This window comes from Bombina bombina, chromosome 2 (genome assembly GCF_027579735.1).
Source record: "Bombina bombina isolate aBomBom1 chromosome 2, aBomBom1.pri, whole genome shotgun sequence".
Classification (NCBI taxonomy): Eukaryota; Metazoa; Chordata; class Amphibia; order Anura; family Bombinatoridae; genus Bombina; species Bombina bombina.
Window position 1 is genome coordinate 911,793,602 of NC_069500.1, and position 13,169 is coordinate 911,806,770.

The 13,169-nt window shown below is 40.0% G+C and overlaps 1 protein-coding gene across 1 annotated transcript in view; it reads left to right on the forward strand.

Annotated features, from left to right (window-relative positions):
- The window catches only part of G3BP2 (G3BP stress granule assembly factor 2), a 106,338-nt gene extending 93,375 nt beyond the window's left edge, over positions 1-12,963 (forward strand). The window contains 3 exon segments of the mRNA XM_053703307.1: positions 7,203-7,328; positions 7,620-7,738; positions 10,186-12,963. Of these exon segments, the coding sequence (XP_053559282.1) occupies positions 7,203-7,328; positions 7,620-7,738; positions 10,186-10,452 (512 nt within the window). The 3' untranslated portion in view covers positions 10,453-12,963.
- Positions 12,964-13,169: the final 206 nt, after the last annotated feature.

Below are 13,169 nucleotides of genomic sequence, written 5' to 3' on the forward strand. Positions count from 1 at the left end.
AGCTGTGGCTTCCACTTGGGCCTTCAAGAATGAGGCCTCTGTTGAACAGATTTGCAAGGCTGCAACTTGGTCTTCGCTTCATACTTTTTCCAAATTTTCCAAATTTGACACTTTTGCTTCATTGGAGGCTATTTTTGGGAGAGAGGTTCTTCAGGCAGTGGTTCCTTCTGTATAATGAGACTGCCTATCCCTCCCGTCATCCGTGTACTTTTGCTTTGGTATTGGTATCCCAGAAGTAATGATGACCCGTGGACTGATCACACTTAACAGAAGAAAACATAATTTATGCTTACCTGATAAATTCCTTTCTTCTGTAGTGTGATCAGTCCACGGCCCGCCCTGTTTTTAAAGGCAGGTAAATATTTTTTAATTTATACTCCAGTCACCACTTCACCCTTGGCTTTTCCTTTCTCGTTGGTCCTTGGTCGAATGACTGGGAGTGACGTAGAGGGGAGGAGCTATATGCAGCTCTGCTGGGTGAATCCTCTTGCACTTCCTGTTGGGGAGGAGTAATATCCCAGAAGTAATGATGACCCGTGGACTGATCACACTACAGAAGAAAGGAATTTATCAGGTAAGCATAAATTATGTGATATAGATAGATAGATAGAGATAGATATAGCGCAAAAAAGTATTAATTCTACTTGAATATTTGGAAGCCACTTAGTCTGTCCAGAAAGTGTCAAAATGTAGCTATAATATTTATTTTAAAAATGTATATTTCTCCAACATAGGTGTGTCCGGTCCACGGCGTCATCCTTACTTGTGGGATATTCTCTTCCCCAACAGGAAATGGCAAAGAGCCCAGCAAAGCTGGTCACATGATCCCTCCTAGGCTCCGCCTACCCCAGTCATTCTCTTTGCCGTTGTACAGGCAACATCTCCACGGAGATGGCTTAGAGTTTTTTAGTGTTTAACTGTAGTTTTTCATGATTCAATCAAGAGTTTGTTATTTTCAAATAGTGCTGGTACGTACTATTTACTCAGAAACAGAAAAGAGATGAAGAATTCTGTTTGTATGAGGAAAATGATTTTAGCAACCGTAACTAAAATCCATGGCTGTTCCACACAGGACTGTTGAGAGCAATTAACTTCAGTTGGGGGAACAGTTTGCAGTCCCTTGCTGCTTGAGGTATGACACATTCTAACAAGACGATGTAATGCTGGAAGCTGTCATTTTCCCTATGGGATCCGGTAAGCCATGTTTATTACGATTGTAAATAAGGGCTTCACAAGGGCTTATTTAAACTGTAGACTTTTTCTGGGCTAAATCGATTGATTATTAACACATATTTAGCCTTGAGGAATCATTTTATCTGGGTATTTTGATATAATAATATCGGCAGGCACTGTTTTAGACACCTTATTCTTTAGGGGCTTTCCCAAAGCATAGGCAGAGTCTCATTTTCGCGCCGGTGTTGCGCACTTGTTTTTGAGAGGCATGGCATGCAGTCGCATGTGAGAGGAGCTCTGATACTTATAAAAGACTTCTGAAGGCGTCATTTGGTATCGTATTCCCCTTTGGGTTTGGTTGGGTCTCAGCAAAGCAGATACCAGGGACTGTAAAGGGGTTTAAAGCTTAAAACGGCTCCGGTTCCGTTATTTTAAGGGTTAAAGCTTCCAAAATTGGTGTGCAATATTTTCAAGGCTTTAAGACGCTGTGGTGAAAATTTGGTGAATTTTGAACAATTCCTTCATGTTTTTTCGCAATTGCAGTAATAAAGTGTGTTCAGTTTAAAATTTAAAGTGACAGTAACGGTTTTATTTTAAAACGTTTTTTGTACTTTCTGATCAAGTTTATGCCTGTTTAACATGTCTGAACTACCAGATAGACTGTGTTCTGAATGTGGGGAAGCCAGAATTCCTATTCATTTAAATAAATGTGATTTATGTGATAATGACAATGATGCCCAAGATGATTCCTCAAGTGAGGGGAGTAAGCATGGTACTGCATCATTCCCTCCTTCGTCTACACGAGTCTTGCCCACTCAGGAGGCCCCTAGTACATCTAGCGCGCCAATACTCCTTACTATGCAACAATTAACGGCTGTAATGGATAATTCTGTCAAAAACATTTTAGCCAAAATGAACCCTTGTCAGCGTAAGCGTGGCTGCTCTGTTTTAGTTACTGAAGAGCATGACGACGCTGATATTAATATCTCTGAAGGGCCCCTAACCCAATCTGAGGGGGCCAGGGAGGTTTTGTCTGAGGGAGAAATTACTGATTTAGGGAACATTTCTCAGCAGGCTGAATCTGATGTGATTACATTTAAATTTAAATTGGAACATCTCCGCATTTTGCTTAAGGAGGTATTATCCACTCTGGATGATTGTGAAAATTTAGTCATCCCAGAGAAACTATGTAAAATGGACAAGTTCCTAGAGGTGCCGGGGCTCCCAGAAGCTTTTCCTATACCCAAGCGGGTGGCGGACATCGTTAATAAAGAATGGGAAAGGCCCGGTATTCCTTTCGTCCCTCCCCCCATATTTAAAAAATTGTTTCCTATGGTCGACCCCAGAAAGGACTTATGGCAGTCAGTCCCCAAGGTCGAGGGAGCGGTTTCTACTTTAAACAAACGCACCACTATTCCCATAGAGGATAGTTGTGCTTTCAAAGATCCTATGGATAAAAAATTAGAAGGTTTGCTTAAAAAGATGTTTGTTCAGCAGGGTTACCTTCTACAACCCATTTCATGCATTGTCCCTGTCACTACTGCCGCATATTTCTGGTTTGATGAACTGCTTAAGGTGCTCGATAGTGACTCTCCTCCTTATGAGGAGATTATGGACAGAATCAATGCTCTCAAATTGGCTAATTCTTTCACTCTAGACGCCTCTTTGCAATTGGCTAAGTTAGCGGCTAAGAACTCTGGGTTTGCTATTGTGGCGCGCAGAGCGCTTTGGTTGAAATCTTGGTCGGCTGATGCGTCTTCCAAGAACAAGCTACTAAACATTCCTTTCAAGGGGAAAACGCTGTTTGGTCCTGACTTGAAAGAGATTATCTCTGATATCACTGGGGGTAAGGGCCACGCCCTTCCTCAGGATCGGCCCTTCAAGGCAAAAAATAGACCTAATTTTCGTCCCTTTCGTAAAAACGGACCAGCCCAAGGTGCTACGTCCTCTAAGCAAGAGGGTAATACTTCTCAGGCCAAGCCAGCTTGGAGACCAATGCAAGGCTGGAACAAGGGAAAGCAGGCCAAGAAACCTGCCACTGCTACCAAGACAGCATGAAATATTGGCCCCCGATCCGGGACCGGATCTGGTGGGGGGCAGACTCTCTCTCTTCGCTCAGGCTTGGGCAAGAGATGTTCTGGATCCTTGGGCGCTAGAAATAGTCTCCCAGGGTTATCTTCTGGAATTCAAGGGACTTCCCCCAAGGGGGAGGTTCCACAGGTCGCAGTTGTCTTCAGACCACATAAAAAGACAGGCGTTCTTACATTGTGTAGAAGACCTGTTAAAAATGGGAGTGATTCATCCTGTTCCATTAAGAGAACAAGGGATGGGGTTCTACTCCAATCTGTTCATAGTTCCCAAAAAAGAGGGAACGTTCAGACCAATCCTAGATCTCAAGATCTTAAACAAATTTCTCAAGGTCCCATCGTTCAAGATGGAAACCATTCGAACTATCCTTCCTTCCATCCAGGAAGGTCAATTCATGACCACGGTGGATTTAAAGGATGCGTATCTACATATTCCTATCCACAAGGAACATCATCGGTTCCTAAGGTTTGCATTCCTGGACAAACATTACCAGTTCGTGGCGCTTCCTTTCGGATTAGCCACTGCTCCAAGGATTTTCACAAAGGTACTAGGGTCCCTTCTAGCGGTGCTAAGACCAAGGGGCATTGCAGTAGTACCTTACCTGGACGACATTCTGATTCAAGCGTCGTCCCTTCCTCAAGCAAAGGCTCACACGGACATTGTCCTGGCCTTTCTCAGATCTCACGGCTGGAAAGTGAACGTGGAAAAGAGTTCTCTATCCCCGTCAACAAGGGTTCCCTTCTTGGGAACAATTATAGACTCCTTAGAAATGAGGATCTTTCTAACAGAGGCCAGAAAAACAAAGCTTCTGGACTCTTGTCGGATACTTCATTCCGTTCCTCTTCCTTCCATAGCTCAGTGCATGGAAGTGATCGGGTTGATGGTGGCGGCGATGGACATAGTTCCTTTTGCGCGCATTCATCTAAGACCATTACAACTGTGCATGCTCAGTCAGTGGAATGGGGACTATACAGACTTGTCTCCGAAGATACAAGTAAATCAGAGAACCAGAGACTCACTCCGTTGGTGGCTGTCCCTGGACAATCTGTCTCAAGGGATGATGTTCCACAGACCAGAGTGGGTCATTGTCACGACCGACGCCAGTCTGATAGGCTGGGGCGCGGTCTGGGGATCCCTGAAAGCTCAGGGTCTTTGGTCTCGGGAAGAATCTCTTCTACCGATAAATATTCTGGAACTGAGAGCGATATTCAATGCTCTCCAGGCCTGGCCCCAGCTTGCGAGGACCAGGTTCATACGGTTTCAATCAGACAACATGACGACTGTTGCGTACATCAACCATCAGGGGGGAACAAGGAATTCCCTAGCGATGGAAGAAGTAACCAAAATTATTCTTTGGGCGGAGTCTCACTCCTGCCACCTGTCTGCTATCCACATCCCAGGAGTGGAAAATTGGGAAGCGGATTTTCTGAGTCGGCAGACATTGCATCCGGGGGAGTGGGAACTCCATCCGGAAATCTTTGCCCAAGTCACTCACCTGTGGGGCATTCCAGACATGGATCTGATGGCCTCTCGTCAGAACTTCAAAGTTCCTTGCTACGGGGCCAGATCCAGGGATCCCAAGGCGGCTCTAGTGGATGCACTAGTAGCACCTTGGACCTTCAAACTAGCTTATGTGTTCCCGCCATTTCCTCTCATCCCCAGGCTGATAGCCAGGATCAAGCAGGAGAGGGTGTCGGTGATCTTGATAGCTCCTGCGTGGCCACGCAGGACTTGGTATGCAGATCTGGTGAATATGTCATCGGCTCCACCTTGGAAGCTACCTTTGAGACGAGACCTTCTTGTTCAGGGTCCGTTCGAACATCCGAATCTGGTTTCACTCCAGCTGACTGCTTGGAGATTGAACGCTTGATTTTATCGAAGCGAGGATTCTCAGATTCTGTTATCGATACTCTTGTTCAGGCCAGAAAGCCTGTGACTAGAAAGATTTACCACAAAATTTGGAAAAAATATATCTGTTGGTGTGAATCTAAAGGATTCCCTTGGGACAAGGTTAAGATTCCTAGGATTCTATCCTTCCTTCAAGAAGGATTGGAAAAAGGATTATCTGCAAGTTCCCTGAAGGGACAGATTTCTGCCTTGTCGGTATTACTTCACAAAAAGCTGGCAGCTGTGCCAGATGTTCAAGCCTTTGTTCAGGCTCTGGTTAGAATCAAGCCTGTTTACAAACCTTTGACTCCTCCTTGGAGTCTCAATTTAGTTCTTTCAGTTCTTCAGGGGGTTCCGTTTGAACCCTTACATTCCGTTGATATTAAGTTATTATCTTGGAAAGTTTTGTTTTTAGTTGCGATTTCTTCTGCTAGAAGAGTCTCAGAATTATCTGCTCTGCAGTGTTCTCCTCCTTATCTGGTGTTCCATGCAGATAAGGTGGTTTTACGTACTAAACCTGGTTTTCTTCCAAAAGTTGTTTCTAACAAAAACATTAACCAGGAGATTATCGTACCTTCTCTGTGTCCAAAACCAGTTTCAAAGAAGGAACGTTTGTTGCACAATTTGGATGTTGTTCGCGCTCTAAAATTCTATTTAGATGCTACAAAGGATTTTAGACAAACATCTTCCTTGTTTGTTGTTTATTCAGGTAAAAGGAGAGGTCAAAAAGCAACTTCTACCTCTCTCTCTTTTTGGATTAAAAGCATCATCAGATTGGCTTACGAGACTGCCGGACGGCAGCCTCCCGAAAGAATCACAGCTCATTCCACTAGGGCTGTGGCTTCCACATGGGCCTTCAAGAACAAGGCTTCTGTTGATCAGATATGTAGGGCAGCGACTTGGTCTTCACTGCACACTTTTACCAAATTTTACAAGTTTGATACTTTTGCTTCTTCTGAGGCTATTTTTGGGAGAAAGGTTTTGCAAGCCGTGGTGCCTTCCATTTAGGTGACCTGATTTGCTCCCTCCCTTCATCCGTGTCCTAAAGCTTTGGTATTGGTTCCCACAAGTAAGGATGACGCCGTGGACCGGACACACCTATGTTGGAGAAAACAGAATTTATGTTTACCTGATAAATTTCTTTCTCCAACGGTGTGTCCGGTCCACGGCCCGCCCTGGTTTTTTTAATCAGGTCTGATATTTTATTTTCTTTAACTACAGTCACCACGGTACCATATGGTTTCTCCTATGCAAATATTCCTCCTTAACGTCGGTCGAATGACTGGGGTAGGCGGAGCCTAGGAGGGATCATGTGACCAGCTTTGCTGGGCTCTTTGCCATTTCCTGTTGGGGAAGAGAATATCCCACAAGTAAGGATGACGCCGTGGACCGGACACACCGTTGGAGAAAGAAATTTATCAGGTAAACATAAATTCTGTTTTTCTTTCTGCACAGCTGACCACAAATTCATTTAAGGAAAATACCTTTTTTAAAGCTTTAGTTTAATTCTATTTTGAGTTTCAGTGGAACTGCTATGCAACGTTATGTGGCAGTCACTATATTTGTGTTTGTATGCTTCAGCTTTTGTAATGTCACGCCGGTTCTAACGGGGTTCTAATAGAGGCCTCTCATGGTTATTTCAGGGTCACACACTTTCACCTCCTTTTTTGCCATTTACGTTCTTGTTTGTTGGAAGAGGAGTGTTTTTGAATTGCAGTACCCACACTAATACTTCTCAAAAGGTTTTCTTTCTACCTGCTCTAGTGGTCACATGCCTACCTATTATGTTTGTGTATGGATGTTCAAAACTAGTAAGAAACTTCAGTGTCTTTGTTGTTGGTTGCTTTTTTATTTTTTAATTTTTTCCTCTCCTGTTTCAAAAGGGACATGAAACCTATTTTTTTTTTTTATTTTTTTTTTTCATTCCTGATTCAGATAGAGCTTGTGGTTTTAAACAACTTTCTAATTTTACTTATATTTAATGTTATCATGCGCACACTCCTTTTTTTATTAAATTGTGGAACTAATACTGAATGGTCTTCTACTGTTACTAGGTCGTGATTCAGAACAAGGAGAATCTGAAAATAGACGCATGTTTCGCTACCCAGATAGTCATCAGCTTTTTGTGGGAAATTTACCACATGATATTGATGAAAGTGAACTGAAGGAGTTTTTCATGAGTAAGTGTACTGCTACCAAATCAGTGTCTCTTTTTACTTAAATTGCTTTAACATTTTTTTTATTTAGACTATAAGATGTGCTTTTGTATGTACAGTATAGATTTGTAATTTGAAGCAGGTTTTGTGTTTTTTTTTTTTTCCCTTCAGAATTGCAAGAAGAATTGATAACTATAAAGTGAGGTCTCTAAAGCGTTGGCTAAATTGAAATTTAGTTCTGTGTTGTCCAGCTTTTCTTTTTTTTGTTGTTTGTTTTATTTTGCATTTAATTTATAACATTGCTATCATTTTCAGGTTATGGAAATGTAATGGAACTAAGAATCAATACCAAAGGTGTTGGAGGAAAATTGCCAAACTTTGGCTTTGTGGTTTTTGATGACTCGGAACCAGTCCAGCGGATTTTACTTGCAAAAGTAAGTATGTTGTATTAAAGGGACACTCAAGTCGAAATTAAACATTCATGATTCAGAATTTTAAGACTTTTTCACATTTACTCCAATTGTCAACTTTTGCACAATCTTTTTATATGCACATTTTTGAGGCACCAGCTCCTACTGAGCATGTGCACAACCTCACAGGGTGTACGTATACTAGTCTGTGATTGGCTAATATCTGTCACATGTTACAGGGAGATGGCAAATGGTATAAAAAAATTAATTTGCCAGTAAAAATAAACTGCTTTTGTTAAATGCAGTGTTGTTGCATTGTCTTTTTAGAATGCACTTGTTACTTATGAAATTCTACTGTATTTCGTGGTTCTTTAAAAGCGGTTGAAACATTCTAAAAAACCCCTGCAGTTTTATGAAGGTTGAATGTACAAATTGACATTGAAACTGAAATTGTGATGCAAAATAACAACAAAAAAGCTTTGTGAACAGGTAGTTTTAATGTGTTCTATGGTTTCTTTAATTGTACCAGTTAGCTGTGGATGGAATACCTGGTTATTGTCCTGTTTTAAGATGGTTGGTCTGAGGCGCAGTGTTGCTTATTTCATATGAACTACACAGTCCACACCTGAGATGCTTAGTGTTGGCTATATCCCCCTTTTGAATTTGATTAAATGACTATTAAAAAAAAAAAAAAAAAATTAGAATTACATAATGTACAGGTGCATAATAGAAAAAAGGGAAGAAACTTTAAAAAAAAAAAAAAAAAAAAAAACTTTATTTCCAGTTTCCCCTCCCCCTGTATCATGTGACGGCCATCAGCCAAGCACAAATACATACACATATATACTGTGAACTCCTGCACATGCTTAGTCGTTGGTGGCTCAAAGTGTGCATGTAAAGATTGTGTACATTTTCATAATGGAAATAAATTGTACAGTTTAAAATTGAGTTCTCTATCTTAATCATGAAAGTTTCAATTTTGACTTTATTTTGTCCAGAAACCTTAAAAGGACACTAAAAGGTTGCTTTTTATGCTTGGAAATGGTAAAATCTACTGTAATGCATCTTGCATCTCTTAAATGTAGTCGCCACAGAAAATTTGGCCAGCCAGGTGGCATAATGAAGTAGCTGGGTGAGAGGCAGTGTAAAACTTTCATTAAGAACAATATTGCTATGTTTACAATATCCAATAAAATGTATTCAATACGTGTTGTTAAATATGCGCAATTAACAATGAAAGAATTTAAAGGGACATTCATGATTCAAATAGAGCATAGCATTTTAAGCAACTTAAAGCAATTTACTTTAAGCAATTTATTTCTATTCATTTGCTTCATTTTCTTGGTATACTTTATTGAATAAATGTGTGAAAGGAATATAAAGACAGCGCTAAAAAACAACAGAACAAACCTGTAAAGAGATACTATATGCAATTTATTAACACACCGTCTGTGACCAGTCACTTTAAAATTTTTGAAAGTAACAAATGATAAACATGCATCGGATCTACTAGGTTTCGTATAAATTAGCCCATATCAAAAAACACCTAAATGATGTCAAGTCATATTGTAGACTCTTCATATATTTTAAAAGAACAGTCTAGAACTGACAAAGCGAAACAAACTTGGGTGGCCGTTTATGCAACTAATATAGCAGACTGACTAAAAACCTGTACTGGGATCCACAGCGCAGGGTTCTGCTAATGCATGTAAATCCTCTGTTTAGTATATGGGGGCCCTTCCACTCCCTAAACAAACTTTTGTAGTCACTTGCACAAATTTTGTTTACGAGCTGTCTTGTCTGTACGAACGTGAATTACATCAGCATACCTTTTGTGCGCCTCTCCTCAGTCTATCTTGTTGACTAACTGCAAGTGAAGGATCCTCGGCATCCTTGTAGGATCGTAGCCATGCCGTTTCTCCCCCCCCCCCCCCCTCTTTCAGGAGTCAGATCCTCACTATTTGCCCTCCAGTCTCAGCATTAAAGTAGGAAGTGGCAGAGTTTCACATGGTCGTTTTCAACAAAGGATATGAAGAGAACAAACAAGTTAGATAATTGACTCAACTTTCCAATTTACTACAAAATACATGCTCAATCTGAATCATGAAAGAAAAATTGGGTTTCATGTCATGTTTTTTTTTTATTGGCTTAAGTTGTGTGGTTAGTAAATAGTTTTAATTGACTGTTCCTTTAAAACTGGCTCTGGGAAGAAAATGGAGTCTGAAAGAAACATTCAAAATAAAGTTAATTTTTTTTTTTCTTTGTTTGGGGTAATGGCCAAGTTCTTTGTAGAAAATGTTAAAGGTTCACTCTCAGTAAAGAGTAGACATATCTCATTTTTCAGTGAGATACTTAGGTCAGGATTGAACACTAAAATAGGTTCACCAAACCAACCAAAAATGGTAGTTGTGTGAGTTAAAGTTTACTATTTGATATGGAAATTGTCTAACCAGAATTTTCTTTTGTTTTAGCCAATAATGTTTCGTGGAGAAGTGCGTTTGAATGTTGAAGAGAAAAAAACAAGAGCCGCACGTGAGAGGGAAACTCGTGGAGATGATCGGAGAGATGTACGCCGTAATGATAGGGGACCAGGTGGCCCTCGTGGCATAATTGGTGGAGGAATGATGCGTGAAAGGGATGGGAGAGGTCCCCCACCTCGAGGTGGAATGGCGCAAAAGATAGGAACTGGAAGAGGAACCACACCCATGGAAGGCCGTTTCACAGCTCAACGCCGCTGAAATGTTATTAAAACAAAGTCAAACCTACTTGACACATTAATCGTCGTGTTTGCATTCTTGTTAATTTTTAGCTTTGGAATGTGACACAGCCTTTTTCTTCCCCTCATTTCTTTGATGTGGAAAAAACAGCATTTTTTTTTTTTTTTTTTAAGTTGAGGTGAACTTTCTTTTCCCCAGTTTCAGAACAGAATTTAAACTGTTATACATCCCATTTTTGGAAATTTGACTGAAATGACCATTAGCACTGCAAGTAATCAGACTTTGAAAGGACATAGTAAAAAAAAAAAATCTGTATTGAAACCCTTCCACTGCGCATGTTGCTTGTATTATGGTTTCTTCGTTGGAAACAGCAGTGCAACGTGTGCCTTCTCCCAAGCCCTTCACAATGCTTCCCTTACAGTGGAAATCAGTGTGCTCCTCAAAATGCACTAACTGTGTCCTCTTGTCACATATGTAAAAAAACAAAACAGAAAATAGTCACTAGGTTGTTAATGGCATCTGGTTTGCCTGCCAACCTTAACATTTTGTACACAAGCAAGTGTTGGTAGAAGTGAATACTCCAGAAGTGTTCTTAGTTCTGAACTAAACCTGATCCAGTACTTCAGATATGATTGAATCTACTAGCCCTTTTTTTTTTTTTTTTTTTTATGTAAATGAAGATTTTTTTTTTTTTGTTTGCACTTGCCCTTCTGAGATAGAGATGGCTGGCTGCTTAACCTACTCCGCCCTTTAAAACCTTTTCAGCTTTGTACAGTAACAATTCGTACTTTATTGTATTTTAGTTTTCTGGTAATGTAATAAGCATGATGGTGCCTTCTATTAATACATCATTCCAGTCCTTGCTGGTGATTTTGTACAGTGAATGAATTACTGTGCTGCAAAGCCAAACCGCTTCAATACATTCAAGAATCATTGAGACGCCTGCCTAACCAAACTGCAGTATCTGTACATTGGTCTGTTAGAGTTTCTGTATTTGCTGTGGTTCACCTTAATCTCATTGGTATTTGTTTACCAATAGTGGGGGGATACTGTTTGTGGGAGCAAGTAGTGGCTATGTCTGTATCTTTCAAGCCCTTACTGTATCTCCTTAAAAGTGCATCAAGTGGAGAATATGTACATGGTGCTCCGCAAATGTCCAGTTGCACAGTTCTATTAACTTATTGAAGTTCTATTGGACTTGGAAGCAGAGGATCTACTACAGTGCTCAATGAAGGGATGAACAGCTCTAAGTGTCTGCACTTTACACTTATACAGGGTTCTTTTTACTTGCGATTATTAGTATTTTATTTTTTTTGCACAACTTTGAAAACTAACCAGAAACCACCCTTCTGTCTCTGAGGAAGTTGTGAGGATTCATATATATTTTTTTTTTTACAGCTAGTCTCCTCAAATGGTCTCCTGAAATGCACCATTTTAGGACTATTGTCTCTCTACATTCCAGTACACTGCAAATGTAAAAGAAAATACTGACCAGCCTCGCTCAGAAGGGAAGTGTGTACACTTAAAGCTGCATCTGGAAGTATAGGAGACCTCATTCTTCTGAAATCAAATCTACGTGCATAGATGCACATGGAGTAACATGCTGCTTTTGACTTATGCAACTGTTTTCTGAGCCTCTTCTAAAACTGTGCACAAAGGTATTTTTTTTTTTCCAGTTTGCTAGGCAAAATAAGACTCGTACTATTTTTTTCTCCTCCCCCCCCCCCCCCCTCCTTTCAGTAGAGGTCTTCTGTGTTTTTATGGCAAGTCTTGCACTATTTCATACATTTCTGGGACACAGATTTCTCATTGTTATTATTTTATATATACATACATATATATTTTGTGTTTATAAAAGTTCTACATTTGCAATCTGTTACCTGGAAGTATTTTACTTGAATTCCCTAGCTTACAACAAATATTGGGACTAGTTTTTATTCTCATTCCAATTTAGCTATGGATGTTTGCCAGATTTTTATTTTTTTGCTGTTCAAACCCTGCCATCATCTGAACTGTGTAATGGCAAATGGAGCTGGGACTAAGTAAAGTGTAAAATATGATTCTAGTGGAGCATCAGAGCCATTAAGCTTTAGAGTCTGCTTCAATATTTTTTTGTTTGTTTTTTTTAAATACCACAAATAAACATGTGAACATCTGAGTTGTTTACCTGGTGATCACCTACTTTACTGTGTACATTTAAGTGTTTATTGTCCTGATTTTTCAGTAAATGTACCTCATACAACATTGTGGCAATTTCCCTTTAGTTATTGTTTAGATGTTTTGTTTGATATTGACTTATCATTGCACTTCCTATTCAACACATTTGCCGTACCATATTTGATCATTTTGATATTGAAGGCGGTGAATGGTTTACCATCTTCATTGCTGTAATGAGTTGAACATTATATGCCAGTAGAAGTTAGTAGCTTTTTGCAGATGGAAAGAATTTCTTCAGTTTCCTTATTTTTGAATGTGTTCAAAATTAACATTAAAATAAACTACTGATGTGTACAGCATTGCCAATCTCCTAAATCTTTGTCTGAATTTTGATCATGTCAGATAAATGTAAAATTGCACCTCCATCGTGCTATACAAGCCGTTATGTATTTAACCCTTTAAGGACACAGCTTTCAGTTTGCTCAATTGTTTTATGACGGAAAAATTCCCGTCATATGTCCTTAAGAGGTTAAGCAAATATTTTTTCTTTCTTTCAGATCTATACAGGCCATGTTAGTGCA